The following is a 26,964-nucleotide window of genomic DNA, read 5'->3' as shown; positions in this document are numbered from 1 at the left end:
CTAGTGAGCCAGAACTCCTCCATCCCCCCCCCTCAACTCTCCCATCCAATTCAGATGTTTCCCCAAAAAGAAGGAAAAAAAAAAGGTTTAAGGCACAGGATAGCAGATGCACAGTTTAGGTAGGATCGATGCAACCTGGTTTTGTGCTAGTTGGGTTGGGAGCTCCTATACACCCCGTGCATTTTGCAAAATCCTGACTCAAAGGCGCAGAAGTGAATGTACACAGTGGTTTTAGGTCTTTCAAGGCATGGATGGGTAAAGAAAAAAAAAGGCATCAATGTGAAACCTGATAAACTTGTTGGGATCTGCTTCTCAGGGGAGAAGGAACAGGAGGGGAGGGGAATTTCCCAGAGCAGGTTCCAAAGTGTAAACTTCAACTTGTGATTTTTTTTTTATTATTATTATTATTAATTATTTGAACAGTCAAGATTGTTACCCATCACCGCAAGGTTAGCAATATGAATTAGACTTTTAATTTTTTCTCTTTTCTTTTTTTAAAAACCGGTAAACTGATTTCTCTTTAAAAAAATAAAATCTCTGGTCTTTTAAGGTCACTTCAGCTGCATTTTTAAAGTGGCTTTTTTTTTTTTTTTTTCTGGAATGATGGAAGTTGAAACCCTCGTGTTCAGCCCTTTAAGGTCAAGGCTGAACTCAAGAGGTTAAGTCAAGTCCATTCTGTCTCATGCCTTCCAAAGCTTTAGATGGTGGACTTTGAGAAGGACACACGCAGGTGGTGACTCTCACCCAGGTCATGATTATGGAGGTCAATGAGTGATTGAATGGCTTCTTCCACTGAGCCCATCTGGATCAGAGCCATTTTACGGTCCTTCCTGAGAAGACAGAGATTTTAAGTCACGCTCAGTGCCACTGCACACAGCATCTGCTTAGGTCAGTGCAAGCTTTATCACCCAGCGCTCAAGGTCAAGCAGAAAATTAGCTGCCTGGATAACTGCAATATGCTGCCTTTTTATGTGGGACAGCATGCCTAGAAGATAAACATGCCTACCCCCAAATCTCACCCAACCACCTTGAAGTTTCATCAACTCGTATTCACCATGCACTCCATCCAGGGCTGCTCCTGAATTCCTTATCCCAGATGAGTTGGATCGCTACATACGTGACAGCTCTGCTCACTTCCCTCTTAAACCTTGGATTTTGGTGAGAGCCAGGCACTTCTACCCTTCTCAGCCTGATGTAAGGACAGGATTGAAGAGGGAAAACAACACTTACTGGAAGAATTTGAAGCCTTTGACCATCCCACCGTTGCTTGAGAACAACATCTTGAGGTCTTCCTCAGCTATCGAAGGTCTGAAATAAATAGTTTCTTTCAGTCAAATACATGTCAGACTACAGCACTAAAACAGCTCCCCTCAAACCCTTTCCTGAGTTTTTCTACCACAGCACAGCTCATTGGACTGGAAAGACCCAGAGGAACGACAGGAGGGTGAGCAAGCTCGTCTCCTGTCAGCAATTTAAGTCCCATTTCACTCCCACACTGAGCATCACAGGAGGTTCCCCACGCAGATACTCACGGAATATTGGACAGATGAAGAGTGGCAGAAGGAGGAAAGATGTTCTGGAAGTTTTTGGAGCCTGGTTTCTTGAAACGATGCAAAGGGGAATTGCCATAGTCCTTGGTCAGACCTTGGTCCTCCTGTCCCTCCCGGGGAAGCTGCACTGTCTGATGCTTGGACAACGTTATACGGATCGGCTTCCCATGGAGCTTCTGGCCATTCAAATGGCTCATGGCTGCAACAGTTCAAGACAGCGCTGACTACAGTGCTATTTCAGTTCTGTTCAGACACTTAGATAAAGCTAGAACTTCATTGACTCCTTCCCTATGCAGACACGACCTCTTGCAGGAACACAGTGACAGGCGTCATCATTCCACCTCATCATATTGTTTATTCCATTATTTTACCCCTAGCTTATCCAGCACAAATCAACCATGCCTCCTTCTTCAGAGCTGCACCAAATCAATGCTACAGATGCAGACAAGCAATTAAGCACACAGGGAGTGTTTTGTTTTTCCATTTTCAAGAGCAGAAAGCTCTGACCACCCATGCCTCTTAATGCTAGCACCTGATACATTTTGAAGCTTGCTTACCAAGCTGAGCCTGGTTTCCGTCAGCCATCTGAACCAGGGCATTCTCTTTCTTATTAAATAAAATCTTCACCCTCTGCACATCACCATAGACTCCTTCAGAAAGTGAGGAAACAAGAACAAGTTTTAGGCAGGGGGAGAAAGGGAGCCTCGTGCAACTTAATTTTAGCTAACCAATCCAAGAGCAAAAAACATTCACAATCAGAACTGATCTCATTCCAACCACGTTTTTACTTATTCTGCTCCACTTAAGGAACATTCTTATATAGCAGAATAATAATGGAACAATACATTAAAGAAAAGATACTGGGTTTCAGCAAAAAAAAAAAAGCCAAAATCTAACTGCCAGAAGACTGGACAATTTAGCATGCTATCACAATTTAAAACTCTTATCAAAGACATGCAAAGCAATAAATCATGCATAACCGAACGTAAAATAAAAAGGCAAACCCAATTAAATAGCAAACTAGGTAAACAACATGAAATTAAGCATTCAAAAAAAAAAATTTAAGAAAAAAAAAACGGCAAACTGCAAACTGTACATTTCTGAAGTATCAAAAAAAAAAAGTAATCTCAAATCAACGAAATAAAAAAAAAAAACAAGGTAATAAAAAAGTGTGAATAATAACATACCGAAAAGAATAAAGAGGCATTGGGGTGTAACTCTCTTTAGAGAACAGCAGAGCAAGGCAGCGGAGGGACAGGGAAGAGGTAAGGAATCGAAGGGGAGAGCGAGGTTGCACAAATCGTCCACAACGAGGAAGGGCAGAGTCCCCGCAGGAAATGGCGAAATTGGTTGATGGATGATGAAGTTTTCAAGATGGTTAATATTGAAGGGCAGGTTGGTTTCCGAAGAGCAGGGTTTTGGTTTTTTTTTTTTTTTGGAAGGGGAATTTTATATATATATATTTTTTGTTTTGTTTTTTTTTTTGTTTTTTTGTTTTTGTTTCAAGCAACAACAGGAAGCAGAAGTACCGTGCAGTCAGTTGGCAAAGAAATTCCGGATCAGGGGAAGAAAAAAAAAATATTCAGGGATGGGGGGAGAAAAGAAAAAAAGTAGCAAAAAACACAGGTCAGTAAATACATAAGGAAATATGTAGTGTTCCATCAGTCAGATTTATAGAATTCTACATACAATAACTCGTTTATAGAAACAGTTAATAGGTTTTACCTAGTGGAACACAATGATAAAGAAAAGGCATTTTTACTTCAGATATACAAAGAAGTAAGAGACAGTATCGCAGCAGAATGACTCGATAAGCTTTCATGCTGAGTTCAATTGCTGTGGTACCCCCTAAGGTTCTACTAAAATCCTGGTTCTGAGCAAAAACTTCCCAGATCAAATCAGGCAGCTGCAAGTGCTCCTTCAGGAGCAGCCACAAAGGGAAGCAATCTGGGATTGCATTTTTTTAATTGAGGGGGGAAAAATAAAAGGAAAAGCCAATTCAGATGCTAACCAACATCATCTGGATGAGCAGCTGTACTGCTGCCAAAAAAGCATCCCAAAGGCCTGGTGGGAGTGCTTGCTATAAAAGGAGCTTGGGAGCACATTTACAACCAAGGCTGGTTCCTTGCTCTGGCTCAGGGGGTTGGTTTTGCCGTGCAGGAACCCAGCACTGCTGCTACTGATCCAGGAAGGGGAAGCATCTCTGCTCCCACCAACAGCTCCAGTGTGCATGCAGATAGGAGCCTGCACTCCAAGCAAAAGTCAATGCAAGCTGAAGCCACGAGACTTCTGCTTGTCGTGGAAAGGAAAAAAAAGATGGAGTCATTTCAATTTCCGTGGTTCTGATCCAGGAAAAAAAGCCTCCCACGTTATTGCAGAGCAGTCACTCTAGAGAAATACTGTCTCTTAACCAACTGTTTGTGGCACAGGTAAGTCTCTACAACACTGATTATACAGGCAATGGAAAAAGTTTCAGGTTTCAGGTCTGTTAGTTCACAGCTTCAGTACAAGTATCAAAGTCTCTCTAGCCCAAAGATAAGCTGGATGGATAGTGAAGAGCTCATCAAAAAACACAAGGCATGAAATAACCCGACTGCTCCTACTCCAACAAGGCACGCACCCCTCAGGTGCCACTCTTGAAGAGCAGCACACATAGGCAAGTTAAACAGGGGGGTAAAAAGCACAGCCTTCTCACTGCCATCCACATAACACAAAATCACCCCCCAAACAAGCTAGGCAGCGTTACACTGGTTGAGAACAGCAAGGCCAGCTCTTAACTTTTAAGTGTTTGAGAGAGCGAGACACCAGGACTGATCCAGAGATGACAGCTCCTGGAATAGCACAGGAATTCCTGGTCAGAAAGAAGAGCTCATCCAAACCAGGGCTGCCTGCACAGTCCCTGATGTTATTTCATGCCCTGGAGAAAACAGTATTGACAGGTGAAGAGCAGCCTGAAATGCTGACCCAATTGGTGCCTCTCACCAAAAGCTACATGGTTTTTGTTTTTTTTTTTTGGTTACTCATCACATCCAGGCTTCTCCTTTGATGCAAAAGAGGTTTTGTGGTTACTCTGCCATCACTGTTAAGTTCGATAGCTTTGCAAAGTAGTATTAAGTTGTGTGTGTGCAGTCCCACCAGTTACAGTGTGCTCAGCAGACTGATCACACGCTATCACACACAACGGGAGGGTTCTACACTTTCAATCCAACAAAGAGCCAAAAGCTGACTGAAGAAAAAAATTCAAGGCATCAAATTCTTACGATGCAGTCTTCTATTAATAAAGATTTTTTTTGTTCACAATTTCCCGCTTTGTTATTGAGGAAACCCGAGCTTTTCAACTCACTAAGTTGAACAGAATTGAAAATGTAAACTGTGAGCTGTTAAGGGGGTTCAGCTAAAGGAAAACCTTCCCGAAATCTTGGAAAGGAAATAAATGTGCAAGCACATGGCAGAGGAAATAACTGCACAAGTACAAAGTCAAGCTGGCAGGGGGGTCCAGACACTATACAGAGCAAAAGGTCAGAATGAACTCTGTAGTTCTGAATTAATGTATTAAAAAAAAATCTAGAACATGCTAAGGGAAAGAAAGAATGGACGTGACTCTTCTGACCCAGTGACAATACTACATGGGAATGGCAGAGAGATTCCAAATGAAAGGGAGGGAGGGGACAGGTATTGTAGTCTTTGTGGGACAAGAGCAGGCAGGCAGCATCCTCGGCTTTCAACTAAAGAAGAGCAAGGTTTTAATTTGAGAGATGGACTTTCTGATTTCCCTTCAAGCAACTAGAGTACTGTCTGCTTTGAGGCTGAGAGCTGGCAGAGCACGTCTGCTTTTCTAGCTCTGCCGTTTCCTTTAGGACACAGTAGGATTTCACTTTGAATGATTTTCAGCATCATCTGCATTCAGAAAGTGAAAGTAGAGGTGACAGGAAGGAGAAAAATAAAGTAAAATTAGGACTCCACTAACCTCAGGATTCAGATTGCTAACCAGCAGAACAGAGTTCCCTGCCCCAGCGAGGCCGGGAATGGCAATCCGTCCTGCTGCAGCCGCTGCAGCTGCTGCTGGGATAGCCAAAGGAGCTAGTGCTCCATGAACATTTTGAACTGTCAAGCCTGGAAATTAAAGAATATTAACCAGTAAAGAAGTTAACAGCACGTACTCTAGTGTATCTGCTGCACCAGAAGGGAGAACAGCACACCTTCTGCAACATGCAAGTAACCATTCCGAACACAGTGACTATACTCTAACAGCAACAGAAGCCTCCAGTTCTGGTGCTGCAGGAAATGGTATGATTTCTAATAGCAATTGCTCTTTGCAGTGCCTGGTGCTCTACAGATGCCTCAGCACGATCTTGTTGACTACAATATTTTGCACGTTTCACAAGAAGCGGAATCAGCACAAAGCCTCAGCTCTGTTGGTGCAGGACAGGTATCACAAACAGTGTAATTGTAAGGGTCTTTCCAACCAGTGCATGCCAAAAAAATGCTTTGTTCTTTAACCATGCATATCAAAGTTATCAGCTATCATGCTACCATGGGCTAATCTCTTATTGAATGCAGGAACATTAAGGTTTCACTCCTAGGCTGCTCACAGAACACCTGGCACCTCACCACATTAAAGTGCTTCCCTTTGGAGGGAAGAAGTTCTAGAAACCACAACTAGTAAGGAATTAAATGGCATTACTTCAAGTGGCATGGTTTGGTTCCCCATGAGGGCAACATACTAACAAAATATCAGCAGTGGAACAGTTTGGTTTGTGACTGCTGCCTGGCAAGCAAGGAAATCCCACCAAGTTACTGGGAAGTCAATGTAGCTTGGTAGGCCATGAAAAACAAACTAGAAACTGTTCAATCTGACACTCTACCAAGTATGTTAGCACCTAAAGCTGATGTTTTTATCTCATATTTGGCTAGGCGTGTAAGCACAAATATTTTGTTATCAGCAACATGAGTTGTGAACTTCAGAGCAACTGTAACAGCGTCAATTCAGCTCATACTTGAATACCAGCTTTACTTAAAAGTTCCTATGAGAAAGCAAGGATTCCTGGCTTTTGTTCACTTTTACAGAGGTAAAGGTGGGCTTCCCAAACTCAGCACCCTCATTAGGGAAAGCTAAATGCAGAATAGCTTAACTTACCAATACATCTCCCAACAGAGTAACATTTAAATGCTGTTTTTAGCGTTGCTCCCATTCTGCCACTCAGATTTTCCTCCTTCCATGGGGATATTGCCTAGCCAGAGTAACTACAGCTACACACTTGGTTGAGGTTATGTGCTAAAGAAACCTTTCCCCTCTATGCCCAAGTGCCAGCATTCATGACTTAGAGGACTAGCTCCCGACTCCACTCCCCCCAAACCACCACTACTTAACTTGAAAACATCGAGATGCTTCAGCAACAACCAGAGAACCTATATAAAATTCCAACTTACGAAGTACAGTACCTGCAGCCTGAGGAATTGCAAAGGTGGGAGGAAAGCCAGCTCCTGCATACGGAGAGGCAGGGATTATTCCTGGGGCACCTGGGAAAGATACACACATTATACACAGATACTCAAGGGCAAGGAAACTCTAGGCTTAACTGCCTTCATCTGTCCTTCTACTTACGGAAGGGGTTGGAAGCTAAACCAGATTCTGTTGACCAGAATACAAGTGAGCAGCTCCCACCCCTGTTTAACCAAGGTACAGTTTCCAGAAGTATGGGTTCCAACACCCCCAAATTACTGCTCGGTCTGTACTGCAAACAGAACAGCAGATGGCACTAGAAGCACAGACAGCTGCTAAAAATCTAAATCCCCACACCACCAGCTTTCACAGCAGCAACACGCACCCACAAACATATGCCCATGCTAGTATTTTCCACTCAGTGATTCCAAAATTTCTCATTCATGCTATACTCCAAAATTTTACACCACCAAACACACTAGGATTACATCCTCTCTTCCCCAGCTAACAGAAGCTTGTTACATCTGCCCTGCTCCCACGTTAAGCATTCTCACCAAAAGCAGCTGCCATAGTCTGATCGAGAGGGGGCTGGTTATCCCCAGAAGGTAGGTCTGGTCGTGTGTAATCTCTGCTTTTGTCATTATTGTATTTGACATTGAGACTTGTGAGCTTTGAGAAATCTATGCGCAGCGTACAACAGGCATTGTAGATATTCTGCCCATCCAAAGACTGCAAGGAAAGAAATCACTTCTTAAATACCACACGAATTTATATGAAATATCACGGCAACAAATCTCTGAAGAGAGAAAGCACTGCATCACTCCAGGGAGGGCTGCATCTGAAGACAAGCAGATAACCTGCTTTGTGTAGAATTAGCATCACTTCCATTCATCCCCTTTGATAATCCTTGTTATACCACACTGCTTTGGTGGTGAAGCTCCCTCCCATTTGCACATGCAATCTGCCAGTCAAGGCTGGACGTGGCTCTGGGCAGCCTGGTCTAATGGCTGGCAACCCTGCACTCAACAGGGGGGGGGTTGAAACTAGATGATCTCTGAGGTCCTTTTCAACCCAGGCCATTCTATGATTTGGGTAATGCTTTCATAAAACCACATACACACTTCGTCCTAGAACAAAAGCAAGCTGAAAAGTTAAAACAATTCAGGTGTTTAGCACCTCAAGCACAGTACTCACCAGTTTGGCATGCTGAGCACTCATGGGGTCAGCATACTGTAACAGAGCCTGAAATTGGTTGTTCTTCGTGAATGTAATTATTTTCAAGACTGTACCAAATTTGGAAAAGATCTGCAAAAGATAATATTTGCACACTTTGTCACCTCACAGCCAGGAAGTGAACATCATGTTCATATTTCACAGCCATTATCAGAAACAGCAAGAATCGTCCTGCCACCCTGTTAGCTTCCCAACTTGAAAATTAAGGTTTTAAGCAATATCACAAGCATTGCTTATCCTACTTCATGGCATCTGCCTAGAGAAGTAACAGGATTACCACAGTGCATCTCTAATAAAGCCCTCATTTTATCATCATTCTTACACGGGAGGACACATACAGACCTTCACAAACTCAAATATTCAGAATTTCAGGGATTTTTAAAAGCAGTCAAGCTTGCATTTTAAACAAAGATCAGGTTGAGTGACTGCAGTGGAGAGCAGGAATAAGTTTCCAAGTAGTATGTCACTACCTAAGTGACATACATAGTGCAGTAGTTTCCTGCTACCTCCCACCACGGAAGCAGTGTATTAACCAGAGTATTAAGACCAGTCTTGAAACAGTAATATTTGCCCTTTCTGCCACACCAGGTTGCAATCCCACTACAATAGGCCAGCAAATCTCTGGAAACTAAGACTGGCCAGATTGGAAACAAAATAAGAAGGGCCTCCTGCAGGCAACAGGGTCTCCAGAAAGCAGAAAACTGACAGCTGTGGTCAGAGCTGCTCTTTGCAGAGCTTGCTTTACAGATGAGGAAGTGTGCTGTTACAACTGTAACACTGACAATGCATCATTCCCTATTCATTGCTTTCCCTTCCTCCCGGCCAGTCTTCAAGCTGCGAGGACATTTTTTTTTTTTTTTACCTGATGCAGAACATCTAGAGTGACAGGATAGAAGAGATTCTCCACAATGATCCTCAGCACAGGGCTCTGGCCAGCCATCGCCATTCCCGCATCCACAGCTGCAGCAGGGGCTGGCAGTGCTAGGTTTCCTGACTGAACAGAATTCACTGCTTGCAGAGCTGCTTGGGCACGCTGCAGAACCAAACATCCCGTTAGACTGACATTCCTGCTTGCAGAAATACACATTCAGCTTTTCTTGAGTTTCCCCATCTACCTACTACAGAACAGCAAGTTGCAATTTGCTGTTCCTAGGGCTGAGAATGCAATTATTTCAGCACATTTTAAACGTGGGAAATGCAAGGTCGACTCAATAACAACAATGCAAAACACAAACTAAATAAAATGCTAAATACTTATGCTACTGTTATCTACAACCTTGCTCAGCACACACTAATGCTGCAGAATTATTCCACTGCTCGGGAAAACGGTAAAACTTGGCTCTTTTGGAATGCAGCATCACCTCTAGAACACCACAGAAGCTGACCAAAAAATAACAAGTTTAATGCACAACTGCCACGGGGATCCAGCAGTGAAACTGACATGGAAGTTCAGGTCAAATCCCCTTTCTGTATGTAGCATGTGGATGAAATTGTGGTTTTGTTGTAGGCACCAAGCAGTTGCACTTCATCTGCACAGCACGAGAAGCTCTGATGCTGATGAAAGTCAGGCTGAAAAATGAGGAGGCAGACTGGACGTGCTAGGAAGCCAGCCCTGATAAGGAGGTGCTCGTAACCTGAGCTTCTTTCCAGAGCTCCTGTCCTGAAAGATTGCCAAGAGTAGTTGAGCCAAAAATGGAACTTTCTATACCATGCATAGCCTCTTTTACACAGGCACTCAACACAGTGGTTCTTAATGCTTTGGGCTGTGTAAAGTGCTGTTTCAAAGCTAGCACATACCAGCAGCACTCTCTCCAGCAGTTCCAAGTTTTGCCTCCATCAGAGCTTCATTTTACATAAACTTCCTGAACACTAGCAGCACTTTTGCAGCACTAGAAGTTAATCACGTCTTTAGAGAGGCATTGCTACGGTTTCCAATTAAAGAAAGCTAGAGTGCAATTCTTGATGATCTCACTTATTGTTCCCCCCAGCATTAAGGAAGTTTTAGCAGCTCGTTTAATAGTCTGCTGAAGCTCTGGACAGAAGCTATTAGAGCAGACCTTCCATAAGCTAGAAGCTTGCAGTAGAAATCAAAGTAGCAACGGAAAAAGTTACAAGCAAAGGGAGAGAGGTGGTCAGAAGCATCCATGCTGAAAGAGTCTATCAGAACCTAAAGGAGAAGCATTTCTATTCAATCAGATTCTCCAGTGTGTCCTCTTTAACACTTCTATAGATATAGTGCATCTCAAAACCCTTGCAGGCCTACACCAGCAGCAAAACCACCAGCTGAAAGCCATCTGTTCCTCCCACCTGTGTGACAATATTAAGGAAAAAAAGACTAACTGCTTGGTTTGGTGAGTTGTCTGTCTTCAGCTCCTTGTGGTTGGAGAACTGGATGTAGATGGGCTGGCTTCGAAGGACTGGAGTGACTGTGGTGTAGTAGTTTACCATGGTGTTGGCTGCCTCCTCTGTATTCATTTCTATGAAAGCCTACACAGAAAAGTCAAATGAATAAATTCAGCACGTTATCTATCAAAGCAGCTCGCACTAAGATGTGAATGCTTAACGTTAGCATGCAACTGATGAATTCAGAGGGAGCTTCTAGTTGAAATGAGCAGCATTTTATTTTCACAGCTGCTTTCATAGGCCAGGCTGACATTAATGTAAGGCCTCATTCCAAGATCTTTATGCTACATATATTTGGGGGACTGGCAATGACAGAAGTGCCTGCTAGAACACTGGAACAGAACAATAATCCAGACTCTCAACACTTTACAATATGCAGCTTTCCACACTTCTGTAAACCTGCTTAATTGTTTCACACCTTTGCAGTCTTCCCTATTTTAGAAGCAAAATGTAAGGAATTGTAGCAAGTCATTACTTCCAGAGTGACCTCTGTGCTTAATGATGGGAGGAAGTGAATTCCATATCCCTGCATGTCAGATGCCACGACGTCAGACCATCCCTCTGCTGCCACGTGTAGCACAGCAACCAACCATAGCAGAATACTGATGGGAAAGTTCAGCGTAAGAAACCAAGAGGCATTACTTCCAGAGCAGCCCTCGTGTACAATCACACTACACAATGTATCAGAGGCACATTTTCATCATTAAGATTAAAGACACCGAATTTGAAGCGATGATTCAAGTCGGCTTGCTTTTTAGCTCCTTAATTTGTATGGCCATTAGTTACGAAGCTCGCACACCTTCTGCATTATCCATGGGTGCTTCAGCTTCACCCAGCTCTTTTTTTTTTTTCCCTGTCTGTAAAGGTGCCCTTAATATGCAAAGTTACACTGGTGGTTACTCAACAACCAAGCTGGCTGGAGTGAAAAAGGCCAACTCACAGCACTGCTGGCCAAACCATTTACCTAGCCTGTAATTTACAAGAACAAGCACGATGCTAATTATAAATGACTACCAATAATTATGGACTCAGCTACTTGAGCAGTCTGAAAATAGTATTTCCTACAGCTCGTGGGACAGCCATGGAAAAGGAAAACACAGCATGCAGAAGTTATCAATCCCAATGAGTAACAGTTGCTCCGTCAACTCGGGGCTGGTTTACCGATGACAGACTCAAGTCTTTGCCAAGCTCTGCTGGCAGTCATGGAGACAGTACCTGGTTTTTTCCTTTCAACATCAGAAGGTTGGTGACCTTGCCAAAAGGTAAGCCCAGAGAGATGACCTCAGCCTCCGTGACGTCACTGGGGAGCTTACGGACGTGGATTACTCTGGATGGGACCCCAGCACTTCTGCTGTCCCCTTTGAATTTCTTGCTGTCGTTTCCATTAGCTGTAAAAGAAAAAAAAAAAGCCAAGAGTCACTGCTTCTGACATGCATCTTGTGCTCCCTATCCACTTGTTTCTATTACAGAGAAAACCTAGGGTCTAATTTAACCTGAGTCTGAATACACAGCTCTACTCCTTGTCAGACTACGTGAATGTGAGCGATGGAGCTGAATGCCACTGCAGTGGAATCTACTCTCCAGTGGCCATTTTGCAGCATGCACAGATCCCCAGACACTCACATTTCCACTGTTTAATTCCAATCCATTGATTTGAGACTGCTGCTTTATTTCTCTTCTCTTGAGCATTCCTAACAACTAAGCAGTTTGAGAGGGACATCATCAAATCAAGGGGTATTAGAACAAAAAATACAACCCAATGTTTCAGATCTGCTGGATTACACACGTGGCACTATCAGACAGTTGATATGGGCTGGCAGGGCAAAACACAAGGGACTCAGAGAACAGCAGCTCAAGGTAAGATCATTCAAAGCACTGACAAGCACAGAAGGCAAAACCCAGTCCTGGGTGGGATCACTAACCTCTAGATGGTGTCAGATTCCCACAATAAATAACAGCACTTGGCTATATCTGGCCAAAATCATCCTATATGAAACACAACTGTGCTTCAAGTACACCAGTTTACAGCAAAATCTGCACATTTTATTACTGTAAAATCATTTCAGCAGATGCCTTGAAACACGTTTTTTCAGTCTGTTAACCTTAAAGGCACAGGCAGAAGTTTATTCCTCAGCACCATCTTACAAAAGATCCAGTAAGTACCAGAAACACAGATTTTTAAATTAAAAAAAATCTAAAAACCCACCAAAATCTGACCTCCTGACAGTACCTGCAATGCCTATCAATTGCTCTTCTTTTCCTATACGTTACCTGCAGAAGAAGTGTTGCTGCTCATGATAAAGGGTCCGTTAGTAACACAAGTAGAGAAAAGCTCGTCAGATCCCCGCTGGAAAAGAAAAGAGGACAGGTAAACTGACAGCATTTCTACTGAGCTCTCTTCAGGTGCCCTGAAAGCAGCAGAACAACCGATGTTAAGGCGTACAGAAGCGTAAGTGAAAATATACTGACAGTCAACCTCACCAGCATCAATTAAATATAAGTAAGATCCAGTTTGGTAACTGAATAGCACTATCCAATAGCTCTGTTCAGGTAAACACGAGGAATCTCAGGAGCTGGAGCATTGCTGAATTGTCTGAAGCCATTGTAAAGCATTGGGCACTGATATTCACTGTTTCCTAATAAATATATTTCTGGCTATTGGTGTCAGATAGAGATTTTCATTCTCCCAGGTTAAGCTTGATCTGAAACAGCAGACAGCTGCCATCTATTCATTAGTATGTTTCTAATGCCATTCATTAAGATTAGACCAATTATTTTACTGCGTGCTACCGAGACTAGAGGAAGCCTTAAGCAAAAGACACTTTATGACTTAATGATGAGTTAAAGATGCTATTCTCCAGTGAAAATGTGATGATGCAGCTTGGAGACGCTGAGAAATGAAATGAATGGAACTCTCCCCCTTCCCTCCCCCAGGAAAAAAAAAAAAGGGGGGGGGAAGGAAAAGAAAATGCAGCTCCTAGAAGGAAGCTACCCTAAGAGGTACAGAACTAGGATTACATATGATAATTTGCATTGTCAGATCACAGGGTTGCTGTTTTCTAGCCACAGTCCTCAGAACAGCAGCAGTAACTTCTAGGGCAATAGTACAGCAGCACCTCAGTACATACACTGCAGCCAAAGGACAGAGCATTCTGAGGCTGAGAAACAAGTGTCACAGGTACAAGGTCTGCGACCACATCCTCTGCTTCTGGCAGGAGGACTTGCACACTGAAGGCAACACTGCTACTCGCAGAACAGAGCAGCCAAGTGCCCACCCCCCTTTGGTTTCTCATACTGCAGCATCACGCCTTTCAACTCCACAGAAGAGCTATTTAACCAAAACTTCTGAAAGGGCTCCTACCAGAATCACCCTGCCCCAGCAAACTGATACTACACAACTGACAGACACACATTCATTTATTCTGGGCCTTTTGCTAGCTGCAGGCATAGTGTAATTCCATCTAGTCACACACCTGGACTGCTCTCCTTCATTCCCTGAGAACAAGTGGGTCTGAGAACACTGCATGCAACTTCAGCTCACTACAGCATCCCCTGCGACCCAAGTTACCTGATTGACCAGAACTAAGCTAACCCAAGAAGGAAGGATGAGAAAAAGCCATCACCGCGACTAAAAGCAAACATTACAATTAATTACTTCTTAGCACCATCTGTACTTACATACATACACCACTTGAAATCAGTAAGAATTTCAAACAAGTTACGCACAGGACCTCAAAGCTCACTGCGAACGCGAGCAAACGTGGTCGTGTAAACCCAGCACATAAAAGCACCTTCTTCTAATTTCCAAATTATTTTTTGCACAGCACTGTCACAGCAGAAGACCCCTACCAGCAACAGGAATAAAGCCCAGCCCCGCCTTTGCTCCCTCCCAAGCACTCCAATGGAAACGTGCCTGCAGCATGCAGGGCTGCCAGGATGCTATTCCACCCCCCCCCCCCCCCCCAACCACCCTGTGTCTGCTGGCACCTGCAGTAACACGACCTGCACAGCAACAGGAGCTCTGCTGGATGCACAGGGAACAGGTCGGGAAAGTAGGTCACACACTGAATTACAGACAGGAGATTGGGTGGTTTTTTTTTTTTTTTTTTCCCCTTCTTCAGATCCTGAATTTCTCGTCTGACTGCTCTGTGCTGCTCTTCAAAGCCGAGCTCGGGGACTTTGATGTACTGAATATGTGAAATTAGGGCAGGTTCCAAAGCCATGCTTCATGGGCTGCTGCTGGTCACCAGCACAGCACTGACCAGGTCCCGCAAAGGCAAGAAGCACCCATGGCAATGTCACCTAGCAAAGTCATAACGAGCAATGGCCCTTTTAACAGTTGCTGTAGGGATTTGAGTTCAAGCAAGAGGCAAGCTGGTCTGGGAAGCTATTGCACTGTGAGCCCATCCTGCTGGCAAATTAAGACATCATTCCAAGGCAAAAATCCACCAGTTTACTGTAAAAAATGTGCCAGTGCTTAAGTTACTGCAACTACTACCCATGGATCTCCTCCCTCTGGCCAAGCACACAGCCAGCAGCTGCTTACAGGAGCCACCTACCAGCAAGCAAAACCTCCACCCACCCCAGTGCTCACTGGCTAACAGAGCTGCCTGCATCAGGCCCTAGTGGGCCTTGTGCTTCTTCACAGCTTCTGAAGAACTCTTATACTTCTGCACGTGCTCCACTGCAGCACTCCCAGTATAAACCAATGCATTTCTGCACACCCACCCCTGGTGGCCCTGCACAGAAACGCCAGGAGAACAAACTTGGGAAGAACAGGCCAGAGTCAGCTCCCATGGAGGCCACACTGTAGACTGGAGGAACACTACAGGCTGGGAAGCAAACATTTACACCACTCTGGAAATAATCTAAGTTCCTTGAGTTTAACTTCCCTGATGGTTTGATCAGCATAACCATCTTCTTGCATATTTCAGAGTTCACATGCAGCGCTCTGACAAGAACAGCTCAGTGCTGCCAGCATCCACATGGCAATTTCTTTAATGTAAGAGCAGTTTCAGATCCACTCTGCTCCCATCCTGGAGCTCGGCTGTGCTGCCTGCTGTGCCCAGAGCCAGGGGGTGACTGTCCCACATCAGAGTGCTCCATGCAGCTGGGTGGTGCATGAACACACGTGCAGGCTCACCCAGTGCTCCAGCACAAGATGCCAGGTGACACCACGCAGTTGGAGCTGGGAAGCCTTCACTAGAAGGAAACCCCATCGAGTGCTGCCTCCTCCTCAGCATTTCTTCCTTCCTTGGTACTGCTGGGACTCACGTAACTGCAAGAAGTCTCAGTTGGTGGATGCTTTCAGGAATAACCCAGCCCGAGGTCAACTGAAGACAGCTCCATCCATCCTCACTCCACGGCAGGGATGTCAGTGGGACTCCCAGCAGTTGCCTTTACAGTTGCAGTGATTGCCAAGAGGTCTTTCCCAGACTTTTCTTTAAAGCAGCGTTATAAATAAACTCAAATGCCCCGTACAAAGCAATCCATTGCAACAGACCCAGAAGAAACAAATCAAGTCTGGTCGCTTCAGAAGGTTCAGCTTCTCGCCAGCACCATCTCCCCTTGGGGATTCTGAGCCTCAGTGGAAAGGCCAGCAACAAAAGGTGCAGGTCCTGAACTATTACATCTTTTTATTCCTTAATTTTTTTTCAAGTGCTGAACAATTCAAGCCACAGGGAGGGAAGGAGGTGAGAGCACAGCGGTGTGGGTGCTCTGCTGCTGGCCGGGCTCAGCCCACAGCACTCCCCTGCCTTTGTACCCCCAGCACCTGGGAGAAGCCTGGCAGTGCCTCCCATCAGCCAGCTCTTCCATCCTGAAGTCAGCCACCCCGCTCACAGACAGCAATCCGTGCTGACATTTCTGCTCAGCTCGTTCCATTGCAGCCGGTATTCTTACGAAGAGATGAACAGAAGCAACACCACGCTCACACAGTGACACTGCTCTGCATCAGCTCATCATTTCAGTTAATAAACCTCTTCCTGTTTACACAAAAAAAAATGCCATTTTTAAAAGCTGCGTTGCCAAACCTTACCTAGCCTGGTGTAAGGCCATTTCCAGCACCACCAGCACCGATTAGACACATGCTGCTGGCAGGTAAAGCATTGCCTGGGAGTGTTGCTATGACAGCAAGCTCCCTTTGTCTGCAGCACACTGCTACACAGGCCCTGTTGCTCAAGCTGCATTCATTTAATGCAACACCAGCGCTCCATGTGGGCTCGTTATCAATATTTAGTTCCCTTTTCTGAATTGGAGAAGGGAAACCTGCTGCAAGGCCAAATCCCAGTATCCCCTATTTTCCCAGGCTACAACCCCCCCCCCCCCCCCAACCTCTCAGCCACTTTTTGGCTATAAAAGTACATTTTCACAACTAAGTTGTAAGAGTTTCAAATCAACCTCAGCTTTCACAGCTTAAAAACCAACAGCTAGCTTATAACACTGACCAACTAGCTCTCTCTCACCAGGATTGCACCTAAACCTCACCATAGGTGGGAATGAAGAAAGGCACACCAAGAAGCACTACAGAAATGTCCAGCTGCCCGACGGTTTATTGATGGGTTTATTGTGATGCATGTAAAACGTGTGACCAGACATGAAGTGGCTAAAGGTAACCCTAGGAACCTAGAGACCAATGGGTGACACTAGCACCTGGTGATAACCATCAGAACACAAGTGTTACTGGTAGAAAGCAGCATGAAGCTAAGAGCCAAAGGAGACAGGAGAAGGCACCCACCATTGGAAGGCCAGCACAAGCTACTAGCTGCCCAAGGAGAATCTGTTTCTTCTCTGGCTTGCTGAGCAAACCCCAGGCAGCAGCAATTCCCTGTCCCTGGAGAGCTTATATCACTGATATATATATATTTTTAAACAGATTGGCTCAACATACCTGCACCCCTCTGAACACTCTGCAAGTCTGCCCAACCAGCACCATCCTCCTCCTGCATCTTTCCTAACGTTGTGCAGATTTTGGAGCCCATAAGAGACCACCATAATAACTTTCACACACAATTACACAAACCCTTTGCTCTGCTGGAAAATCTTAAGAGCACAGAAAGAACTGGGCATCTCCAAAGCGTGCTTCAGAGGCTTCACGTGAGCTCAGCCCCAAAGGAACTGAAGAATGCATGCTCTGAGACTCGAAACTGTTTGCAAAGGAGCTAGTAAGAAAAATCCAGTCCAGTGACCTCATCATTCACACATTCTGCTAGTTGCATTCCAGCATTTTCTGCTGAGATAGGAATGGAGATTAAATTTAAACCACTAGGAAGAGCGATGCTGCTTTCCCTCGTCTCCCACAGAAGCCTCATTCGAAGCAAGGTTCACTTCTACCCCCAGTGCTCCCCTTTCCCCTCCTGCCTCCACCATTCTTCACCTATTTCAGGGCACAAGAGCACAAAGAGGAAAAAGAGCAGATTCTTTTTTTGTGTGTGTGTGAAAACGCCTCTGAAGAACTCACAATAAAAATCACATTCTCCTTCAAAGGAGGAAATTCAGGATTAATGCAGCAGCTTCCCAAGGCCGAGGGCTGCAGCCTGTTTCGTGGCTGTGAGGTGAGCCACAGCACTGCCCCATGCAGCGGTTCTCAGCTGGAACTGCACCTCCCATAGATGGGACATCACCTAACTGGACCCAAAAACAAGAGCTGGGGGGAGGGGGGGGGAATTTCAGTCCACTCAGTGGCTTGTGGCTGATTCCAACGTGCTGATTCAATTGCAGAAACCCCTGCACCACTTGCAAGTTAAATGCAGCCATGTAATCAACGTGCTGCACGGATACAGTGAAGTTGCAGTGCAGCCATTAGCACACTCAGCAGGTTTCAAGCACTTCTTAGAAACTCTGCTCGTTTGGGGACAGCAAACACCCTGCACCTTTAACTCAGAGCCTTTTAAATTGCTATAGCCCCACTCTTGCATGGACCAGAGTTAGTGGAATACCCACACACAAGAGCCAGCATGCTGAACCTCCCAGTAAGCCTTGCACTGGCATACTGGGTACACACATCTTCAGCATCTTGGAAACCAGATTTGTCACAGCACTGCAAAGAATATGGTGCTCAGAAAACCTGTTTCCCTACAGCACACACTGCCACAGCAGCTGGTACAACACCTACAGGAACTCCAATCCAGATGTACACTGAGAGACACTAGGAACTTCAGCATGACATTAAGCAACTGCTGCCACAGCCCCAGGTGGGATCTGGGAACAGGCATGCCTCAGGAGCTCAGGCACACACCAGCTTTACAAAGCCAGATCCTTCACCCCCTCATCACATCAGCCCCTCCCTGACTTTCTTCCTCGGTTTTAGCTGCTATGGAGACACTGCATGAAACAAACCTGCCCTCTGAGCAAATAAAAGGTGTGGCCGTTTGAAATAGCCCTAAAAATTCCTGAAGGGCAAGGACTGCAGCAATGCAGTCATTCTTGCTTTGCAGGACAGCACACACCCAGGCTTTATGATACACTGTTCCCAAGTTGAAACTTAACTAGCAGTCAGCCTTGAGCTTCTCTAATCATTACAGCAGGGCAGACAGGTTCTCCATAAAGCTGAACACAACCACCACCACAGGAACACTGCTGGATGAATCACTTTGCAACAGATGGAACCGATGCAGGAATACTGGGTGACCTAAACCATAAGCCAGCAAACTGAACACGCAGGTTCAGAAGGAAGCCCACACTAATTCAATCTCATCCAAATCGTTGTTGTGTAATAACCAGAAACTGCTTCAAGCGCAGGCCAAGCAATTACACTGAGATCACCACAACACACGCTGAACTAAGCGCAGGGCTCGACCAGTTTGCACACAAAGCTTAACCAACAGTTGGAGGAGAGCTGCACGAGAGCCCCACGGAGGTGGAAATTAGACAATATTCACTCTCCCTCGCCGCATTTGTCATCATCTCACCAGCAGGAGCACATCTCCACCTCTGAGTTCGACAACGCTTGGAAGTGCCACCAGTGACTTGGAGCCCAAAGTCCACCCCTACTCTCATGACATTAAGAACAGCAAGCAAAACACACTGATATATATATATTTTAAAGCACCACAGAGTGCAAAGAGGCCTATGAGTAAAACAGTATTTTCTACAACTGTTTTAGCAACTGAATGCTTTCTAGCCATTCATTTCCATCTACAGCAGGAGGCAGCTTGCTTTCTTCCCAAGTGCACGCAGCTCCAGCTCGTTTCCACACACAGCATTCTAGCTGCAGAGCAAGGAGCTGCTTTAGGCAGCACTGACAGCTGATAAGCCCCCGGTAACAATCTTGCTCACCACCTGTGCTTCAACCAACAGCTTAAAACCCCGCTGATAAGGAACTGAGGCAGTTTCCACAATCCACCACAGCTCGCCGCTGGCCTTTGTGCGGGACAGCTACCTATGAACCGCAGGCAGGTGCACAGAAGCTCACTCTGCACAACAGTTCACCCACATTAGATGGAGCATTCCCCCCCCCAGCGTGTGCTACAGCCATGTGTCCCACATGTGTGATCACGCCTGCTTCAGACAGGCCACAAGAGCCAGCTTGTTGCAGCCTCTCACTAAAGCCATAGGAGAGGACTGGAATTTCCTCGCAGCATTCTTGGCCCGCTGCCTGAAGCCATAATTACTGTTCCCATGGCAAAAATCCTTGCTTGACCACAAATCACTTCTATGCAGGCAGCCTCTATCACACTCCAGCAAACCCCATTTTAAAAGTTAACTTCTCAGATGCCACAGAAGTGCACTGTATGTTTTTCCCCAGGAAGTGTCATCTTTCGAAGAGAGCTCAATTTAACCAAGAAACAAGGATTGTTCAGCATCTTCAGCCACAGCCTTTAACCAAAATGCAGCTTTAAAGAGTGGTGTTATGTCATAGTTCATACTCTTTGTACTAAGTCAGTCCTGCTTAGAGACTGCCACAGTCTGAGGAGATGGTGCCCAGACCCAGCACCTCTGAGTCCAAGGATCATGCCCCCACCTAAAGGAGATGCTTCCTTCCTCTCCTGATATTAAATTATGGACAGATGTGAGACTCACATCATGTGTTTCTAATCTACAGGACATTCCAAAAGTCCACGCATCAAGAGTCCCGTAACAGGATTGTAATGAGTTTCCTCAAGAAATTCACATAATTCAGACCAAGGAGCCCTGAGGATTTGGTGGGATGGGAAGTCCCAGGAACAGCCACAATTACCACGGGATGGAAACGAGAGCATCAGGCAGCACAGCACCCAGGGAGTGAGCCATGAGAACACCTGGGAACCTCCATTACAGAACACAAACACAACACACATCTCTGAATAGCCAACACAAGCATGTGTCAGGATTCCTAACACGTGAAGGATGGGAGGAAATCCTAGAAAAGGTGCCTGTACCCTGCCTTTAAAACAAAGCAAACTGGTAGGTGTTTTCATAAAGCCTTCCATTCCAAAGCTAGACTGCAGTAACCCCGAAGGTTTTACAGCAGGAAGACAACCAAGAAGGCACTGGAAATCATTTCAGACCGTTTGCTCAGCACTGTTTTTAGCTTACAGACCCTTTCCCTACTGCTTTGAGGATTCTCCAGCTTTGGGACATTTCAGTCACACCAAGAACATCTAAAAAGGCGCCCAGAGTTCCCTCATTAAGAAAAATGAAGAGGGCTCACAGCTTGTGGAGACTCATCTCCTAACACCTTAAGGAACTTGGTAGAATTGTGCTCCTTCCTTCTCTGTACATACGGTAGAAATGAGTAAGCTCACACTCCAGGCCAAGAACACTTCTCCAGGTGAAGCATTCGTGCCCAGCCTAGGAGCTCAGCCAGCAAATCCGTGAGCACAGCTTTCAGCGTGCACACCAACAAACTGGGAACACATCCTCACCCGAAGCTCAACGCCATTAGGATGCTTTACAAAGCAAAACTGCAGCTACACATTAGGGTAAGTCATCGAGCAATTATAAGGAACATCTGCTTCTGAATGGGGGGGGGGGGGATCAGTTAATCCTCAATGCAATTCCAGCGATGCCCCAGGGGTCAGAAGAATGGCACCAGAAGAACAGAGCTCCATCAAGCTCGTTACTGTAGCAGAGAAGACTGAAATGTTGCTGGGATGTTACAGAAACCTTCCGCAGACCTTCCAACTCCTTTCTGGCAAACCAAAGGGAAGCAGATGGAAATAGAAGCACTAAAGAAGCAGCAGTAACATCACAAAGAGCTGCAGCCAATGAGGTTTTATGGTTTCCACTGAGATAAGTGTTTTCAACAGGCAATGGGTTACACAACTTTGCGAAGAGCTGCCTGCATCTCACGCCATGCACGCAGCTCTAATAGAAGCCCTCGTTTTGTTGCTGTAGATGAGATTTTAACCTACCTACAGCAAAATCCACAGTAAGAACCAAGTGTTACAGTTTACCATTAGAGAACACAACTTCTGTGACACAAGCTACGCTGACACACTCAGTGACTTGTTCAAGCAATCAGATAACACGGCTGTATCAGAAATGCTTTTAGAACTTACCTTTAGCAAGACGTTTCAACTTCCCTTTTTGCTTCTGCCACTCTAAGCCCTGATTCAGCTGCCTCAACCCCCCCCCTCGCCTGCCTTCACAAGCAGCTTCATTCTTGGGGCACCCCTCCTGCACTCTCTAGCCCGGTGCCCAAGCAGCACAGAGGCTGCTGCACTTCTGCCCTGTGCTAGGAGTGAAAGCACGAGCTCAGGATTTCTCCCCGGCCTCGCTGTAACCACCTGACTGCTCTGTGCCCCACAGATGGGAACGATGAGGCACTCAATACCACATCCTGGAGCTTTTCAAGACAGACTGAGAGAACTACAATGACAGTTTCAGATTCTTGGCCACGTTTAGTTGTACAAAAGCGTCGCTTAAAGCTGCAGATTAACAGATGCAACACATGCAACACCCGTTCCAATTTAGGGGACTTCAACCTCGGTTAATCAGATGACTCGAAGTGGTGGTCAAGGAACTGCTTGCTTCACCTTGTGAAGTAGCTATGAACCATTAACCAACCCTGCTGTCCAACCCCTAACTTCTCTTCCTCCTTCAATGGAAGCTCAACTCCGCACAGCAGGCAGCGTTCAGCACTGGTAGAGAACACCAGGCTGTCACCATGATTGATTGAAATTTCAGATGATCACGCTGCAGAAGTGAGCATGACCTCGCCCCTACAAGCTGTTAAACAGATTTTCTTCATGTTCCATGCCCCTCAGAAACCCTGGAGCACTAACACACACACACACCTGCGCTGACAGCATCAGCCACATCCAGTTCTGCATTTTCAACATTACAAAGACTACCTGCTTTCTAAGAGCAATTACTCCCTAATACTTCTCCTGCACTTGCACAGACCCACCAGGGCTCACAGCACACCAGCCCAGCTCCCTTCCCCATGAGCCCTATCCCACACTGCAACACTTCACCAGCTACTGGAGCTCGCACGCATCTCTGCTCCTTAGTTAATAATGAAGATGCTAACACAGCCACCAGCAAAGCTGTAAGATCACTCCCCTGAATGCCAGCGCTCGCATCCACGCGCCACCTAGCAAGAACTTGCAGGGCTGAATTACTGTAATCCTGATCCCAGAACATTACCCACCACGCTCACTAAGTAAAATAAAAAGCCTTTAATACACGAAGGAGCGCCAATCTGTCCTGCACATTCCAGCTCAGCGTTTCAGAGGAATGTGCTTTATCCTGTGAACACAGCAGCTATTACCACGCAGCACAGATAAGGAGGCTCCTGTCAGCACTTTAGTTCCAGGGCTAGGTCTGCACTTTCAAAACCTGAGACTAGAGGGTAAAGGTCATATTTACTGTACTCACAGGAGATAAAGTCAGCAGCTAAACACTCCTCTTTTTTTTGTGGCAGAAGGATTTCTGACATAAAAGCGAAGGGGAATTCTAAAGAGAAAGGACCAATTTCTCCACTGAGAACCATTGTCTAGCCCACACGTAACAAGGACAGCTTGACATTTTAGCAGGGGAAAGGGCTGTTCCTAAAGGTAATAACGTTCTCTTCTGACAGTTGATAATCAATGTCCAAATGCCAAGAGCTAAGTGCTGAGCTATAATAAAAGTTTTAATGCACATGAAACTAAATTACCTTCTGGTTCAAACCAATTGACATGGTACCAGAAATAACCCCTTCAAGCTGAGGAGCTACATTTGGCGAGGCTAAAACTAGGTCAGATGCTGAGCAGTGTAAAAAGAGAGAAAAAGTGAGAAGTGCCTACCTTTGTACCAACTGTTATATCTTGGACAATGCTGTAGAAAAAAGAAAGAAAAGGATTAAAAAGTTAGATAGGTTTGCCACAAATATCCAGCATAGTTTACAGCAGTAAGAAAAAAAGCAAGTCAAAGTGCACAGTTGTCTTTGCAGGTGAGCCAAGGACAGTTCATACAAAGAAATAATATTAGATGGTGATGGTGGAGACCCAAGACCCAGCAGTCCTAGAAAAATGCAGCTCTTCCACTGCCCAGAAGGGAACGTGCCCCTTTTTAAGCATAATGCTGGGGGGCTGAAACCGAGAACCCCACGCTGCTCAGATCTAGCATTCTCCCTTCGCAGGAATGCGGCGTGATCAGAAGGCAACCTTTGGTTGAGCCAAGGGCAGAAGTGTCAAGAGTCAGCTCCATCACCAACAGCCACCTCCACAATTCTTAAAATCCTTACATTGAACAGAGCAACCTCCCCTACTCTGGAAAGAAACTCTGAAGCCTGAAGCAGCCGTCAGCTCAGCAGTGGGGACCATCAGCACCCGGAGCTCTCAGGGCTCATGGGCTTCACCAGAGCACGGCCAGGCAGCAAGCAGCCCAGGGAGACAGCCCTCCCTAACACACAGCAGAACGAAAAACAACAGTTCACCTCTACCACGGATAGCTTAAGCTCTTCAAGTGAGAATTCCAGATGAACTGATCAACACGAATGGTAACATGTACCCGAAGCAAACTGGGCTAGCAGCAAACATCACCGCCCCACGCACCGACAGAGCAACCCCTGCTGGAATCGGATGGCTTCCCTGCACTAAGTCACACTGCGCCTTGGGAATCTTCCCGAGCATTACCACACCTGGATGTTATTTCCAGTGGGATTGCTCAAGGCAAGCAGAGGATTTCGATTACACCCTTGCATTGAAGATTTTACTTTTTTTTTTAATGAAATCCAACCCGTGATAAAGAAGCAAGGTAACACGAGTGAGGACACGAGCACCACGTGCAGCACCACCCATTGCAACTCCTGGCTTTCAAACAGCTGACAAAGTCTGAATGTACAGAGCAGAGGACCCCAGCACGGCTAGCTGCAGACCTGCACCAACAGAAAGCAGTGCAGTCACCCTTACAACAACACTATGAAATCTGAAGTGTTCAAGAACACCACTCAAATCTACGCCATTAACACCAGAGAACTTACAGACTCGTTCTTCCTTCCCTGCCCTCCTGCATCGCTTCATTTTTCAGGGAATTAAATACTGCTCCATCTTATTATTAAGCCGTTCCCATCTCACCAGCTTCGCAAATGAGCTGTAACGCACGCCCAAGCCAGCTCAGCTCCTCACGCTTCCTCCTCCAAACCAACCTGCCATGTCATCACACCGCAGCACTCCGCAGCCTCACGGGGGTTGGGATTCTCCTGCCCCGCTCCCAGGGCTCTGGTTGGGAACGCTGGGCTCTACCCCGGTTCTGTTCACCAGCAAGGACAGATGGGTCCCGCTGCACCGCGAGGGCCACCACTAATGAGCTAATTACACCCATCTGTACGTATCAGTTTAAAGACTCATTCCACGGCCACTACTAAATATTCCACGAGTACGCGTTTCTTCGATTCAGATACATACATTGAACCCACGGATCTCGGTAATTAAGGCATTCCCAGCGAAGCGCACTAAGATGAAGGAATCTCTCCAGTTTCCAAGACTCTCGGCCTCACCCCCGAGCAACTGCTCCTGCTTCCTGTTCCTCCTGCGGGCCTCAGGCACAGGAAATGTTTTACATAAAGTCGCCTTAGCAGGGGACAGCCTTTACAATTATCCAACAGGAAAAGCTTTTACTTGCCAAGTACTATGGAGCCCAGAACGTTGTTGCAACCCACACGATAAACTGCACAGCACTCGCCCCACAGCAGTATCAATCTGTTGTTGTTTTTTTTTTTTAATAAATGCGATGTTTCTGTTTGTTCCTCCTACAAGTTATTATACCTTCAGCTGCGTTCTCATATCAATATGGGACTCATGCTTTGCTTTCTCAAAGAATTGGCAATAAAACCTTTCACGATGATTACTTTTTCTACGTGGAATGGAATGATCCCTGCACTCAAAGACAGAAAATTAAGCAGCGGGGGCAGGACCTGAGTGGCTTCCCAAAGCAGCCCTTACATCCAGACTCCCTGCACGCAGTAAGGATCAACCGGACACCGAACTTGGCATCACTTTGGGTAGGAGAAATCACAGCCCAAGCACACGGACGCTGAGGGCACACCCTGCCAGCTACAGGAGCTCTGGGAACTTAGTGGACAGCTTTCCCAAGGTAAGCAGATCACACCCAGACCCTCCATAGGCCGGGAATAATTCCGGCTCGCTCTACACTTCAACTTCCATGGTCGAAACTACTTTAACATACGGAGTAAAGCAGCTTTCCAAACTGCATTCACTGTAAGATATCGTTTTGGGGATTTTTTTTTTTTGTTTTGTTTTTAATGAAAACAGGCATTATTTCAGTGTCAAAAGAGACAAACGAGCACATCACTTCTCAGCCCACCCGATGCACGAGGGGCACCGGTTTGGGCTCACTGCGGTTAAGGTGCTGGGAGCACAAACTGCTTATTGGGGGCCCTGTGAAGTACTTCACCTAAACACCGCGCTCTCCAAGGAACGAGAATCAGATCACCAGGAAAACGCACCATAAAAAATACGGAAAAATAGAGAGCTGCTTCTGACAGAGCCTTCGTACAGCAGTCAGCTTTAAAGCAAACGCTCCTGCAGCGAGACACGGGGCGAGGTGGGACCCAGCATCAAAGCCACGCTCTGGAACTCCCCGGAGCGGAACCAGCGGGGCAGAAAGTTCCGTGCCAAACGAGTTCGGATCCGAAGAACGAGGAGACGAGGCCGGGGCTCTGTGCCCCCTCCCTTCCCACAGATCTCACGAACACTTCGGGAGCCCTTACTTCCACGAGAGCGTCCGAGCGCCTCCGCTCCCCTCAGGCGGCGGGGCTGACCGCCCGCAAACACGGCCCGGCGGGGCCCCCCGCGCCTTCCCCGCTCGGCAAGCTGCGGACAATGGCAGCGCAGCCCGGGAGTGAATCAGCCGCGGGCGCGCCCCCGCCGCCAGGTGCGCGCTCCCGCCGCCAGGTGCGCCCGCTCC

The 26,964-nt window shown here is 46.1% G+C and overlaps 1 protein-coding gene across 5 annotated transcripts in view; it reads right to left on the bottom strand.

The window, feature by feature from the left end:
- PTBP1 (polypyrimidine tract binding protein 1) overlaps nt 556-26,964 on the bottom strand; it is a 27,028-nt gene continuing 619 nt past the window's right edge. The window contains exons 1-15 of one of the 5 annotated variants that reach the window (XM_021378466.1): nt 25,443-26,789; nt 23,841-23,871; nt 12,901-12,976; nt 11,845-12,017; nt 10,567-10,713; nt 9,089-9,259; nt 8,188-8,298; nt 7,548-7,722; nt 6,981-7,070; nt 5,518-5,663; nt 2,738-2,771; nt 2,108-2,200; nt 1,533-1,749; nt 1,231-1,308; nt 556-830 (exon numbers count right to left, since the gene is read on the bottom strand). In XM_021378466.1, coding sequence (XP_021234141.1) covers nt 698-830; nt 1,231-1,308; nt 1,533-1,749; nt 2,108-2,200; nt 2,738-2,771; nt 5,518-5,663; nt 6,981-7,070; nt 7,548-7,722; nt 8,188-8,298; nt 9,089-9,259; nt 10,567-10,713; nt 11,845-12,017; nt 12,901-12,925 — 1,593 coding nt within the window. In that variant the 5' untranslated portion in view covers nt 12,926-12,976; nt 23,841-23,871; nt 25,443-26,789 and the 3' untranslated portion in view covers nt 556-697. Of the gene's footprint in view, nt 831-1,230; nt 1,309-1,532; nt 1,750-2,107; nt 2,201-2,737; nt 2,772-5,517; nt 5,664-6,980; nt 7,071-7,547; nt 7,723-8,187; nt 8,299-9,088; nt 9,260-10,566; nt 10,714-11,844; nt 12,018-12,900; nt 12,977-16,666; nt 16,720-23,840; nt 23,872-25,442; nt 26,790-26,964 lie in introns of those variants that run through there. The other 4 variants (XM_021378463.1, XM_021378464.1, XM_021378467.1 and 1 more) reach the window with 4 other exon arrangements.

The sequence above is a fragment of the Numida meleagris genome, chromosome 27 (assembly GCF_002078875.1).
Source record: "Numida meleagris isolate 19003 breed g44 Domestic line chromosome 27, NumMel1.0, whole genome shotgun sequence".
Lineage (NCBI taxonomy): Eukaryota > Metazoa > Chordata > Aves > Galliformes > Numididae > Numida > Numida meleagris.
This window is presented reverse-complemented; position numbering and strand designations above follow the sequence as displayed.